Consider the following 12975-nt stretch of genomic DNA (forward strand, 5'->3'; position numbering starts at 1 on the left):
GGCCATCCTCCACTGCTTTCCCAGGCATATTAGCAGGGAGCTGAATTGGAAGTGGAGCAGCCAGGACTTGAACCAGCACCCTTATTGATACTGGCATCGCAGGCAGTGGCTTCACCTACTATGCCACAGCACTCGCCCTGGGGCAAAGTTTTGTGTTTTTTTTTTTTTTTTTTTTTTTTAATTATTTATTTGAAAGGCAGAGTTGTAGAGAGGCAGAGGCAGAGAGAGAGAGGTCTTCCCTCTGCTGGTTCACTCCCCAAATGGCTGCAACGGCCGGAGCTGCGCCGATCTGAAGCCAGGAGCCAGGAGCTTCCGCCGGGTCTCCCACGCAGGTGCAGGGACCCAAGCATTTGATCCATCTTCCACTGCTTTCCCAGGCCACAGAAGAGAGCTGGATCAGAAGTGGAGCAGCCGGGACCCGAACCGGCGCCATATGGGATGCCGACACTCAGACGGCGGCTTTCCCCACTGCGCCACAGCGCCGGTCCCGGCAAAGTTTTTAAAAACCTGAAACCCAGTATGGGGAAACAGACATGGACTGCTACGTGACTGAGGGAGAATGCCATTGCTCCAGGCTGCTTTATAAATGAGGCGACCTCTACAGCCCTCGCTGCTGGCACAGCCCTTCAGTGAACGGGAACTCCTAGGTCAGGCTTAGCAAGGCAGGCACACGCGCGACTCGAAGGCACTGCAGGAAATCGACGACAAACTGATGGACAGCGTTCGCCGAGCGGCCCCTCCGCAGCCGGTGCACCCAGCGGGCGTTGGCGCCGCCGGCCCACTGCCCGGCGTCCAGCAGTGGCGCGGGGCCGCAGGCTGGGAGCTGGGAGGTCCGCCGCAGGCGGGCAGGCGCTGGTCCGCGCTGGCGTTCCCAGCTTCGGAGCGGCAAGGAAGGGCCCTGGGCGGAGGCCCCGACCTGACGTCACCGCCCGCGGGCTCGGGCGCCCAACCGCCGCGCAGCGGCCGGCGTTAGCGGGCCCCGCCCCGGCGTCCCCATGGCAACGGCCTCTGCACATGCGTCCTGAGCCCCGGCGCCTGGCCGGGCGGCGCGCGCGCCGAAGCCGGACGCAGGCCTGGCGGAAGCGGACCCGGCGGGCCGGGCAGGGAGCTCAGCGCAAGGCTTTTAAAGAGACCGTCGCCACCGAGGCGTTCTCGCCAGCGCGTGTGGCTGACGGTGAGAGCTGGGGGGTGGCTCCCGGAGTCGGAACCCAGGAGGGAGAGGAGCAGGGCTGTGTGACCCCCGAAAACGGCTCCCGCTCCCCCTGCCCAGGGAAATAAAGGGATGACTCCCCGGGGCGGGGTGCGGGGTGACACGGAGGAGGGGGCGCTCGGAACTGCGCCCTCTGCGCTGGGAGAGGCGGAGGGGACTAAGAGGGGTCCCGGGTCCCCTCTCCCCCCCTGCCCGCTCTCAGCACCCTGCCGCCCCCTCCCACCCACCCCCGCCAGGGTGCCCAGCATGGCTCGCCCGCCCGCGCCCGGCTCGGCCATTGTCCCAGACTGGCACGAGAGCCCCGAGGGCAAGGAGTTCCTGGCCTGCGTCCTGCGCAGGAGCCGCCGGCGGCTGTTCGGTGAGTGCCCGCGGCCGCGCGTCCCTCCGTGGGGAGCCTGCGCCCTCGCGTGCTCAGCCGTGGGCCCCCGGGACCCTGATCCCTCAGCGGATTCCACCGTCGGGGCCAGGAGCACGGGAACAGCCCAAATCCCGCCCAGCGCGGCGGCCGCGGCGGACACGCTGACCGCGGGGGCACCTCGCGCTCCCCGCGCGGATCGCGCCCCGACCCCTGGTCTGTGTCTGTGGGAGAAGACGCAGCTCCCCAGGACGGAGCCAGCGCCAGCGCGCCCCAAGGTCTGGGCCCGCACGTTAGAAGCTGCCAGCCCTTAGCCCGCAGAGCTGCGTGCACACATCCGGGGCTCTGCGCGGCTGATTGGTGGTAACTGAGACACTTTCGTAAGGAAGGCGTCGTGGAAGGCCGTGCTCTTCTATCGAGGAATTCCAACACGTGTGTTAGTGGTGCCAGCGAGAACCATCTCATGCATCACTCTTCAAATAGGGGTTAAAGCCCTGGCCTGAAGCGCCGGCATCCCATATGGGCGCTGGTTCTAGTCCCCGCTGCTCCTCTTCCAGTCCAGCTCTCTGCTGTGGCCCGGGAAGGCAGTGGAGGATGGCCCAAGACCTTGGGCCCTGCACCCACCCACATGGGAGACCAGGAGGAAGCACCTGGCTCCTGGCTTCGGATCGGCGCAGCTCCGACCGTAGTGGCCATTTGGGGGGTGAACCAATGGAAGGAAGACCTTTCTCTCTCTCTCACTGTCTAACTCTGCCTGTAAAAAAAAAAAAAAAAAAAAAAAAAAAACACCTGGGTATTACTTGGAGTGGGCCAAGGCCCAGCCTGTAGCGCTAGTGTGGGGGCAGACCCTGTCCTCCAGGGTCCTGTTCAAGGGCAGAGTCTGCCCCAGGGGCCTCTGGACAGCAGGAGATGCCAGTGCTGCAGTGCAGGGGCCGCACTGAGTGGCAAAGGACCAGAGTCCTCTGAGCCTTTGTGTCCAAGCTCCAGGGTTTCCAAACCAGACCTTGAGCGGCTGATGGGCTGTCCTGATCCTAGGAACCTCAGGTGGTGATCCTTGTGCCTTTGGTCGCTGGGCTTAAGCCCTTTGCTACACGTGATAGGTAATGAACCGAAGTTTGTGGGTAAGGGTAACTCTTATTTATTAATTTTTTTAGAAGTTGGTCAAATTCAAAGTATGACTTTCGCCTGTGGCCACTGAAACTTTACTTCCTGTGGGCTGGGCTGGAGGGAGGGTCACCCAGACCCCACCACTGCCTAGCCCTGCGACCATGAATAACTCAGGTCTGTCCTCTGTAAAGTGGGTGTCCACAGTGTTTGCCCCATAGAGCACCCGAGGAAGGGAAGGAGGCACACGTGGACGCCGCCCCGAGCAGGGCCCACCGAGGGTCACCTGTCACTGCCCCTGCGGCTGTGTGCGAGTAGGTGGAGCCGATGTCCTGGGAGTAACACAGAGCCACTGTTTCCTGGACCACAGTCAGGGTCAAGTTGCTGGACTGGCGGAAAGTGGTGACTTTGCAGTGTTTTCACCAGCAAATGCCATGAGGGTTTTTTTTTTTTTTTTTTTTAAGATTTTACTTATTTATTTGAGAGGTAGAGTTACATACAGTGAGAGGAAGAGACAGAGACAAAGGTCTTCCATCCACTGGTTTACTCCCCAAATGACCGCAATGGCCAGAGCTGAGCCAATCCAAAGCCAGGAGCTTCCTCCAGGCCCACGCAGGTGCAGGGGCCAAGTGCTTGGGCCATCTTCTGCTGCTTTCCCAGGCCATAGCAGAGAGCTGGATCAGAAGAGGAGCAGCCGGGACTGGAACCGGCGCCCACATGGGATGCTGGCGCTTCAGGCAGAGGATGAACCTCCTGCGCCACAGCGCCTAAGGTCCTTAACCGCTGAGCATACCCACCTGAGTGTGTCATTATGACCCCTGACCCCTGACCCCCGCCCAGAAAGGTCGAGAACAGCGAAGAACTACCAGCGGATCCACTGCAGGAACGGAGGCCGGTCTCTTCGTGTCTCAGGCTTCCGTAAAGCTGGCGTGAGAGCGTCTGGCCTAGAAGTGGTGCCGGGTTAGGACACCTGCGTCCCAGCCTGCAGTGCCTGAGTTTCATCCCCAGCTCAGCGCAGGGAGGCAGCAGATGAGGCACAGGGAGGCTCAGGCAGTGGGGTCCCTGGTCCCTGCCACGGGCTGAGCCTTCAGTTCCTGACCCCGGCCCCGGCCCGGCCGCAGCAGATGCTTAGAGAGGAGTCGAGGGGGTCTCTCTCCTTGCCTGTCTCTCACTGGGATAAATGTTGACACCCACGAAAGGGGGGTCAGCCCTGAAGACGCCCGTGGAGGTGCGGTTGTCCGTCCTGGGGTCCCAGGCGGCAGGTGCACGGTTGGCCCTCTGACCCTCTGCTGCCCTCCGTACACCAGGGCTGCTTGAACGGCCAGTGCTGCCCCCGTCTGTGGCCATTGACACTGCCAGCTACAAGGTCTTCGTGTCTGGGAAGAGTGGCGTGGGCAAGACAGCGCTGGTGGCCAAGCTGGCCGGCCTGGAGGTGCCGACGGCGCACCACGAGACCATCGGTGAGTGAGTGCGGCCCCACCCTTTGCCCACCTTCCAGGCCTCCTGGGGTGGACGAAGTGACCTGGTCCTGGGCCGAGTGAGCCAGGCTTCATCGCCTTCACGGCCGCCCTGAGCGCCGCTTTTCCTCTCTGACAGAGCCTTCCTTGGCTCCTCTGTCCCCAGCGGGTAGCGGTACCAAGCCCGTGGGCTGCTGCTGGAGACGCGGCGGGCACCCCGGAAAGGCCCAGCTTCCTTGTGTCTTCCCGCTGGAGGCTGCACGGCCCCTGGTGCCCCGGGTGTGGGCCCTGTGCAGGCAGGGACGCTGCTTCGGCACAGCCAGGGCTCCCAGGCCGGAATTCTCCCAGGTCAGGGGCTGTGCCTGCCCCCATCAGACCAGGGCTACCCCCGCGGGGAGGTATCTCCTTCTTCCTCCTTCCTGGTCCCCCTCCCCCCTCCCCCCTCCCCATGCTGAACAGCCGACCTCTGCCCTCCTCAGGGATCCAGACCACCGTGGTGTTTTGGCCGGCCAAGCTGCAGGCCAGTGACCGTGTCGTCATGTTCCGCTTTGAGTTCTGGGACTGCGGCGAGGCGGCGCTCAGAAAGTTCGACCACATGCTGCCGGTGAGCGGGGGCGCCCTGGGCAAGCTGCTGAGTCAGGGGCAGGAGCGAGCAGGCCAGGGACTGGGTCCCCGCCGGCGCTCTGCCCTGGGCCAGCCGCTCCCTGCTCCCGGCCTCGGCTTCCCTCCTGTGCAGGGAGGATTGCTAGTCAGGGCCCTGCCACGGGTGGAGGGCTCGGCGCTGTGGCGCGCGGCCTGTGAGTCGGCCTCTCCACCCCCAGGCCTGCAAGGAGAACACAGACGCCTTCCTCTTCCTCTTCTCCTTCACCGACCGTGCCTCCTTCGAAGACCTCCCGGGCCAGCTGGCCCGTGTCGCGGGCGAGGCCCCTGCTGTTGTCAGGATGGTCATTGGCTCCAAGTATCCTCTGGGCGGCCCCTGGGACTATCAGGCTGTCCTTGGCCGGGCGCCGGGCAGAGGGTCAGGGACCTTGGCTCCGCCCTGCCATGGGCTTTTCCTTCCCACGTGCAGCAGGGGTAGGGGTGGGGCTCCGGGAGGAGGCAGGCTGGGGGGCTGGCGCAGAGCCCCCCGGGTGGATTCCTTGACCCTCCTGCAGGTTTGACCAGTACATGCACACAGACGTGCCCGAGCGCGACCTCACGGCCTTCCGGCAGGCCTGGGAGCTGCCCCTGTTGCGGGTGAAGAGTGTGCCCGGGCGGCGACTGGCCGACGGGCGCACGCTGGACGGCTGGGCCGGGCTGGCTGACGTCGCCCACGTGCTCAACGGGCTCGCCGAGCAGCTGTGGCACCAGGATCAGGTGGCTGCCGGCCTGCTTCCCAACCCGCAGAGAGCGCCGCCGGCTGAGGAGGGTGGCATCACGAGTGGGCACCCGTGACCCCACTCCCGACCCTGACCCACGAGGGAGGACAGGGCCCGGCGGCTAAGGCCGGACAACAGTGTGACCTCATCCTCAGGACTGGCCCGGGAGGCCTGGGCGGGGAGGGCGGGGCCTGAGAAGGCGCCCGCCCCAGAGGGCCCTCCTTGCAGGATTCAGGGTGACAGCGAGGTGGGGGCTACCCTGGAGCTCAGACTCCTCCCCCAGCCACCCCCACCCTTTCCCATGGGCCAGCACCCACGGACCACGGGGAGGGCACAGCAGGGTCCTGGACCTCAAGTGGCTTTGACCAAGAGCCTGGATTGGGGTGGGCTCAGCAGGTGAGTCGCCACCTGGGACAGCCGCATCCCGAAATGGAGTGCGCGGCTTCAAGTTTCACTCCACTTCCGCCTCAGCTTCCCGCTGATGTGATGGCCCAGGTACTTGGGTCCCTGCCACCCCCATGGGAGACCCCTATTGAGTTCCAGTTTCCTGGCTCCAGTCTGGGCCAACCTCAGCTTCTGCCAGTGTTTGGGGAGTGAACAAGCAGATGGATACGTCTCTGTCTCTCTTTCCCTATCTTTATGGCTCTGCCTTTCAAATAAATATGAACAGATAACATCAGGGGCCGGGTTGGGCCACCGTCTAGGATGCCAACATCCCATATGAGTGCCGGGTCAAGTCCCGGCCGCTCCACTTCCCACCCAGCTCCCTGCTAATGCACCTGAGAAAGCAGCAGAAGATGGCCCAGATAATTGGGCCTGCCACCCACGGGGAGACCCGGGTGAAGCTCCAGGCTCCTGACTTTGGCCTAGCACAGCCTTGGCTGCTGTGGCCATTTGGGGAGTGAACCAATGGGTAGAAGATCTCTCTGTCTCTCCCTCTCCCCCTCTCTCACTGTAACTCTGACTTTAACACACACACACACACACAAAACTTCACATCAATAAAGACTTTTGAGAAAGAGCCTGTTTTAGCTGAGGTTCGAGTAACACACCACCTGCTGCAGCAGAGGAACCCTGAGATCTCTGGGCCCCACTCTGTGGGGGCCCAGGAGAGGGGAGGGTGTGGGAATCCTGCTCCATGCGCGCCCTCAGAGCCCCAGGCCCGGAGATCTCAGTCTGCCCAGGGCATCAGCCGGAGTGAGGGCAGCTGGGAGGTCGCCCACAGCGGGGGTCCTCGTTGGCCAGCACCCAGGAGCACCCGGGGGGCGAGCCCTTCACGCTGCGCTGCGGTCCTTGGTCATGAAGCTGTTGAGCCAGGCTTAGGACAGGGCCAAGGACCTTCCCACCAGGGGTCAGGTGTGGGTTGGTCTTTCGAGCAGGTCTGGCCGGTGGGAGGCCAGGAAGATCAATGAGCAGGCCCATCCTTAGCAGCCTGAGACGCTGATGCCCATGCTAACGCCGGGGGTGGGGTGCGGTGCCTTGGAAGGGGCCGTTAGCCTCTCTCGGGCCCTGTAGATAGACCCCTGGCCTGGGTCTGACCCACAGAGGCCCTGCTGAGAAGGCGGCCCCCTGGGGGCGGCTCTGAGGCACTGCAGTTTGAAGCTGCAGCCTGCAGCACCAGCATCCCATATGGACGCCGGCTCAAGTCCCGGCTGCTCCACTTCCAGTCTCCCTGCTAGCCACGCCCTTGGGCCCTGCTCCTGGAAGAAGCTCCTGGCTTCAGGTTAGCCCCGGCCCAGTCATCACCGCCATTCGGGAGTGAAGCAGTGAGTGGACGATCTCTGTGTCTCTCCTTTTCTTTCTCTAAAACACTGCCTTTCAAATAAATCATGAATCTTAAAAAAAAAAAAAAAAAAAAAAGGCAGCCCCGGCAGTTCCTCACCTGCGTGGTCGTGGCTTACGTGGGCCAACTGGGCCCTCAAATGCTCCTCCAGGTGGGCGCTGGGAGCTGTGGTTAAGCTGTCACGTGGGACACCTGCATCTAATTTCGGGTGCCAGGGTTCGAGTCCCAACCCCACTGTGAGTTCCCACTTCCTGCCAGCGCGCGCCCTGGGAGGCAGCAGGTGGCGGCTCGTGTACTTGTGTTTAAGGTAGCCAGGTGGATGTTAGCCTGTATGTGGAAGAGGGGCCAAAGACAATGAGAAGTTTTAAAGAAAATTGATTTTTGTGCAGTGGAGCGAGGAAGGCCTAAGCGCAGACCAGCGACTCCACCAGCAGTGACTGCTCCTGTTCAGGCCCCTGTTAATGGGTTCAGCTCTCTCCCTGGGGCACCTGGGGAGTCCCCCTGCCCTGCACCCAGGGGGCCTGGGAGGTTCCAGAACTCCACATCCAGAAACTGCCCCCACCCTCAGTTTCCCAGAGGAGGGAGGAGGCAGAAGAAACGGGACCACACTCACGTCGGGAAAGCTGCCGTCCGAACGGTCCTTTCTCCCATGGCGCCTGCCCTGTCAGCTGTGCCCTCTTCATTGTTTGTTTTCATCAGACTTGACTCGGAAGCTGGCCACTACTCCCTGGCTCAACCTCCAAGCAGCCATCTCCGTGAACACTCGGGCCCGGGGCTGGCACTGTGGCACAGTGGCGGTTAAGCCAGCACTTGCTACGCCAGCTTCCCACATTGGACTTTCAATTACGGGGTCCTGCTGTTCCGTTTCCAATCCAGCCCCCTGCTATGGCCTGGAAAAGCAGAGGAAGATGACCCGAGTCCTCGGGCCCCTGGCCCTTGTGTGAGAGACTGGGTAGAGTGTCTGGCGTCCGACTTCCAGGCTGTCGCGGCCATCTGGGGAGTGGACCAGCAGATGGAAGACCTCTCTGTGTCTCTCCCTCTCTCTCTCTGTTGCTCTTTCAAATAGAAAAGTACTTTTATGTCCCTGCCACTGACATGGGAAACTCAGATTGGAAACACCCGGCTTTTGCCAGGCCTAGCCCTGGCTGTTGTGAGTGTCTGGGGAGTGAACCAGCAGATGGCCTTGCTCTCTCTGCCTTTTAAATAAATAAATATATATATATATAATTTTTAAAAGATTATTTTTTATTTGAAAGGCAGTTAGCGAGAGAGAGAGAGAGAGAGAGAGATCTTCCATCCGCTGCTGGTTCACCCCCCCTCCCCCACCAGAGCTGGGCCACATTGAAGCTGGAGCCAGGACCTTCTTGGGCCATCTGCTGCTTTCCCAGGTGCTTAGCAAGGAGCTGGATCAGAAGTGAAGCAGCCAGGAATGAAGCCAGTGTCCATATGGGATGCTAGCACTGCAGGCAGTGGCTTAACTTGCTGTGCCACAGCACTGGCCCCTAAATAATTTTTTTTAAGATTTTATTTATTTGAGAGGTAGAGTTATAGACCATGAGAGAGAGGTCTTCCTTCTGCTGGTTCACTCCCCAGACGGCTGGAATGGCCAGCGCTGCACTGATCTGAAGCCAGGAGCTTCTCCCTCGTGGGCGCAGGGGCCCAAGCACTTGGGTCATCCTCTGCTGGCTTTCCAGGAGCATTAGCAGGGGCTAGATTGGAAGTGGAGCAGCCGGGACTGGAACCGGCTCCCATATGGGATGCCACAGTGCCGGCCCCACCCTGCGTGACTTCTAGCCGCCCACAGAGGGACCACGTGGGCGGTCCCTGGGGAGCCCTGCAGACGGGGGTAAAGAATGTGTATACTGACCTCAGGGGCCTCTGGCCTGCGCTGCCGCACGGAGCAGCCCCACACCTGGCTGGATGCTCTGCGCTTACCATTGTAACGTGCTTAGTTTTCTTTTCATTTTTCTCTAGTATGTATGTGTGAGAGAGCGAGAGCAAACGAGAGCGAGAGCCCTCTCATCCACTGGTTCACTCATCAAATGCCCATAATGGCTGGGACTGGGCCACTGAAGCCAGAAGCCAGGAATATAATCCAGGTCTCCCACACGGGTGGCAGGAACCCAACTCCTTGAGGCAACAGCACTGCCTGCAATGTAGACGTTAGCAGGAAGCTGGAGTCTGGAGCCAGAGCTGGGTGTCGAGCCCGGCATCCCAGCAATGAGACACGGGCGTCTTCACTGACACTGGGCTGCCAGACCAGACGCCTGTCCCCAAATCCCCAGAACATTGCCCAAGGGCCCTCATTTGCATTTTGCCCTGAAGCCCACAGACATGTAGCAAGTCCTGCACACGTGTTCCAGGGACAGTGGGCCCCAGATGGATCTCCTGTTCTGCAGACAGGCCACAAGGGCAAGACCTGAGCCGCTCCGAAGCCAGGAGCCAGGAGCTTCTTCTGGGTCTCCCATGTGGGTGCAGGGGCCCAAGGACCTGGGCCATCTTCTACTGCTTTCCCAGGCCATAGCAGGAGTGGAGCAGCCGGGACTTGAACCAGCGCTCGTATGAGACCCCGGCGCCACAGCACTGGCCTTGGAGCTCCTTTTCTCAGAGCAGCCTCCGGGGGCTGTCACAGGCCACTAGGGGGTCGCTTTCCTGCCATCTGGGTGCCAGAAATCCCGTAGGCCAAGCCTTTATGACAGCGAATAAACATTCTCCTTGCCTCCCCCTGGGCCCCTCCCTGGAGGGACGCAGTGGGCACCCTGCCTACAGGCTGACCGAAGGGGGCACCCTGGCTTGGAGGGGACTTTCGGCAATAGGGCAGCTGTGCTGACTCCCCAGGGCCCTGAAGCCTCTGGCCTTTGGGGCCAAGGAGCCCGCGGGAGGAAGGTTATCTGCCTCCGGGTAGGAGTGGGAGGGGTGCAGCTGGCCCAGCCTTCCCCTCCCTCCACAGAGGGCTCTTCCCTGCATACAGGGAGGCTGGGGTCCAGAGAGGGACAGGCCTGTGCCCCAGGGTGCAGAGCCAGGAAGCATCTCGGGTGCTCTGGCCCTCCGTACCCCCCATCCTCCTCCTAGTGCTGTCATCTGGACCCAGCCCCTCCCCTGGTCTCCCTGCTCTTCCTTCCCAAAGCCCCGGGCTGCCTGTAGGGTGGGGACACACAGCTCCTCCCTCTGCCCCTTCCTCCTCCCCCCAGCCCTTCCCAGGCCACCCTGGGAGTAAAGCTCCTGCCTGCTTGCTGCCCACAAGGGAGGTCCCCAGGCCAGGTCTGGAGCAGGACACGGAGTGAGCGCGGGAGCCAGACCTGCCGAGGCTGGGCGGGCCAGCGGGGCCTGGGTGAGACCAGGGTGGAGCTGTACCTCCTGGTCAGGCCCTAAATCTCCTCACCCCCGGGGACCCTGGTGTCAGTTGGGAGCCCCGTGTGCCAGGGCCAGGGTGAGGGGCCGGGCGTGTGTGTCTCCGGGGTGGGGGAGAGCGCCTAGTGAGAGTGCGGAGGTTGTCGGGCCAGTTCCCTGCGGAGCAGGCTGCAGGGTGGGAGGACGTCAGACCCACAGGCTGGGAGAGGGGACCGGGGAACTGGGTCTTTTTTCTTTTTCTTTTCTTTTTCTTTTTAGAGATTTATTTTATTTATTTGAAGGAGTTACAGAGAGAGGTAGAGCCAGAGAGAGATCCTCCATCCGCTAGTTCACCCCCCAAATGGCTGCAACGGCCAGAGCTGCGCCGATCTGAAGCCAGGAGCCAGGAGCTTCTTCCGGGTCTCCCACACAGGTGCAGGGGCCCGAGGACTTGGGCCATCCTCCACTGCTTTCCCAGGCCACAGCAGAGAGCTGGATCGGAAGCGGAGCAGCCGGGATGCCGGTGCTGTAGGCCAGGGCTTTAACTCTCTGCGCCACAGCGCCAGCCCCACTTCTTTTTTCCTTTTAATTTTTTTTGTAAGAGATTTGTTTTATTTATTTGAAAGGCAGAGTTACAGAGAGATCTTCCATCTACCGGTTCACTCTCCAAATGGCCACAAGAGCCAGGGCTTGGCCAGGCCAAAGCCAGGAGCCTGGAGCTCTATCCGGGTCTCCCTTGTGGGTGGCAGGGCCACTCGGGGGAATCATTTGCTGCTCCTGCAGGTGCATTAGCAGGGAGCTGGGTCAGAAGTGGTGCGGGGCCAGCGCTGTGGCACAGCGGGTAAAGCCGCCGCCTGCAGTGGGGACATCCCGTACAGGCGCCGGTTCAAGTCCCGGCTGCTCCACTTCCGATCCAGCTCTCTGCTATGGCCCACGTCCTTGGGCCCCTGCACCCGGGTAGGAGACCTGGCAAAAGCTCCTGGCTTCAGATCGGCACAGCTCCGGCTGTTGTGGCCATCTGGGGAGGAACCAGCGGATGGAAGACCTCTCTCTCTCTCTCTCTCTCTCTCTCTCTGCCTCTGCTTCTCTGTAACTCTGCCTTTCTCATAAATAAATCTTTTTTTTTTTTTTTTTTTTTTGACAGGCAGAGTGGACAGTGAGAGAGAGAGACAGAGAGAAAGGTCTTCCTTTTTTGCCGTTGGTTCACCCTCCAGTGGCCGCCGCTGCAGCCGGCGCACCGCGCTGATCCTGGCAGGAGCCAGGAGCCAGGTGCTTTTCCTGGTCTCCCATGGGGTGCAGGGCCCAAGCACCTGGGCCATCCTCCACTGCACTCCCTGGCCATAGCAGAGAGCTGGCCTGGAAGAGGGGCAACCGGGACAGAATCCGGCGCCCCAACCGGGACTCGAACCCGGTGTGCCGGCGCCGCAAGGTGGAGGATTAGCCTATTGAGCCACGGCGCCGGCTCAGTCATAAATAAATCTTAAAAAAAAAAAAAAAAAGAGGAAGAAGAAGAAGTTGTTGGAGAGAAGTAGAAAAGGAGGAGTGGTGCGGGACCCAAGAACTTGAGCCGCAAACCTGCTGCCTCCCAGGCCGCGCTCGCAGGAAGCTGGCTGGGAAACCGCAGCAGCTGCAGCCCAGGCCTCGGACGGGAACTGGCCCCGGGTGTCGGGTCACTGCCGCAGCGCGGCTCTGCGCCTCCGGTTCTCATCAGGAAAGAAGGGGTGCGTCGGGGAAGCAAAGGGCGGGGCTGAGGCGCAGGGGGTGCAAGGAGGGCGAGGGGGAACGAGTGCACCTGGGGCCGCTCAGGGTGGTTCCCAGGAGCTCGGCTGTCGCCCCTGCAGAATGGAGGTGGCGCGGCGGGAAGCGTTCAGCACAGTGCCGCGCACCGAGGGCCCCGGGAATGCCACCTCGTCCGTCACCTGATTCCCGCAGTCGTGGCCGTGGACTTGAAGACGGGGCCTCCCTCGTCACACTCTCGATTTCCTGCCTGGGCTGCAGGGCGCTTGGGCTCCTCGCTGGGCTCAGCAAGGCTCCTGGCACCTGCTACTGCTTCCCAGTGCCCTCACCTCACCCCTGTGTTTGTTGTGCCAGGCCAGGGACAAGGACCTGGATGACAAGGACCTAGATGTCCCAGGCAGCGTTCTCTGCAGAGAATACCACGGTCAGTAGATTGGGTCAGGCAAGACTCCTGCCCCTCTTTCCTCCCTGAGGATTCCTGCGTCTGTCTTGTCCCTTTCTTGCAACAGGCAGTTCCTCCTTTGAGATAACTCTAATCCCTCTTGCTGCAGTGCCATTTTTTCTTTAATTGTGGCCATAGTGGGACTGAAGAACCCAGACCCTGCTCTCCGCCCAGGATGGAAGCAGGACAGGTTGGCGCA

General features: G+C 61.5%; 1 protein-coding gene across 4 annotated transcripts; it reads left to right on the forward strand.

Moving 5' to 3' along the window:
* Positions 1-1013: 1013 nt before the first annotated feature.
* On the forward strand, positions 1014-10021 carry CPLANE2 (ciliogenesis and planar polarity effector complex subunit 2). 4 transcript variants are annotated; one of them, XM_051836563.2, is made up of 7 exons: positions 1014-1174; positions 1447-1568; positions 3977-4129; positions 4266-4474; positions 4606-4730; positions 4948-5084; positions 5281-10021. In XM_051836563.2, exons 2-7 carry the CDS (start codon positions 1457-1459, stop codon positions 5364-5366), a joined length of 822 nt encoding a protein of 273 aa, XP_051692523.2. In that variant the 5' UTR covers positions 1014-1174; positions 1447-1456; the 3' UTR covers positions 5367-10021. The 4 variants fall into 4 exon arrangements, with proteins under 4 accessions (XP_051692523.2, XP_051692524.2, XP_017193764.3 ...); XM_051836564.2 differs by having other exon boundaries at positions 1017-1174; positions 4293-4474; XM_017338275.3 differs by having other exon boundaries at positions 1026-1174; positions 4382-4474.
* Positions 10022-12975: the final 2954 nt, after the last annotated feature.

The sequence above is a fragment of the Oryctolagus cuniculus genome, chromosome 7 (assembly GCF_964237555.1).
Source record: "Oryctolagus cuniculus chromosome 7, mOryCun1.1, whole genome shotgun sequence".
Taxonomy (NCBI): domain Eukaryota; kingdom Metazoa; phylum Chordata; class Mammalia; order Lagomorpha; family Leporidae; genus Oryctolagus; species Oryctolagus cuniculus.

Coding starts and splice junctions, on each gene's coding strand:
- CPLANE2 (XM_017338275.3), top strand. CDS start 1,457: ATGGCTCGCCCGCCCGCGCCCGGCTCGGCCATTGTCCCAGACTGGCAC. Junction 1,569..3,976: donor GAGCCGCCGGCGGCTGTTCG/GTGAGTGCCCGC, acceptor TCCGTACACCAG/GGCTGCTTGAACGGCCAGTG. Junction 5,085..5,280: donor AGGATGGTCATTGGCTCCAA/GTATCCTCTGGG, acceptor ACCCTCCTGCAG/GTTTGACCAGTACATGCACA.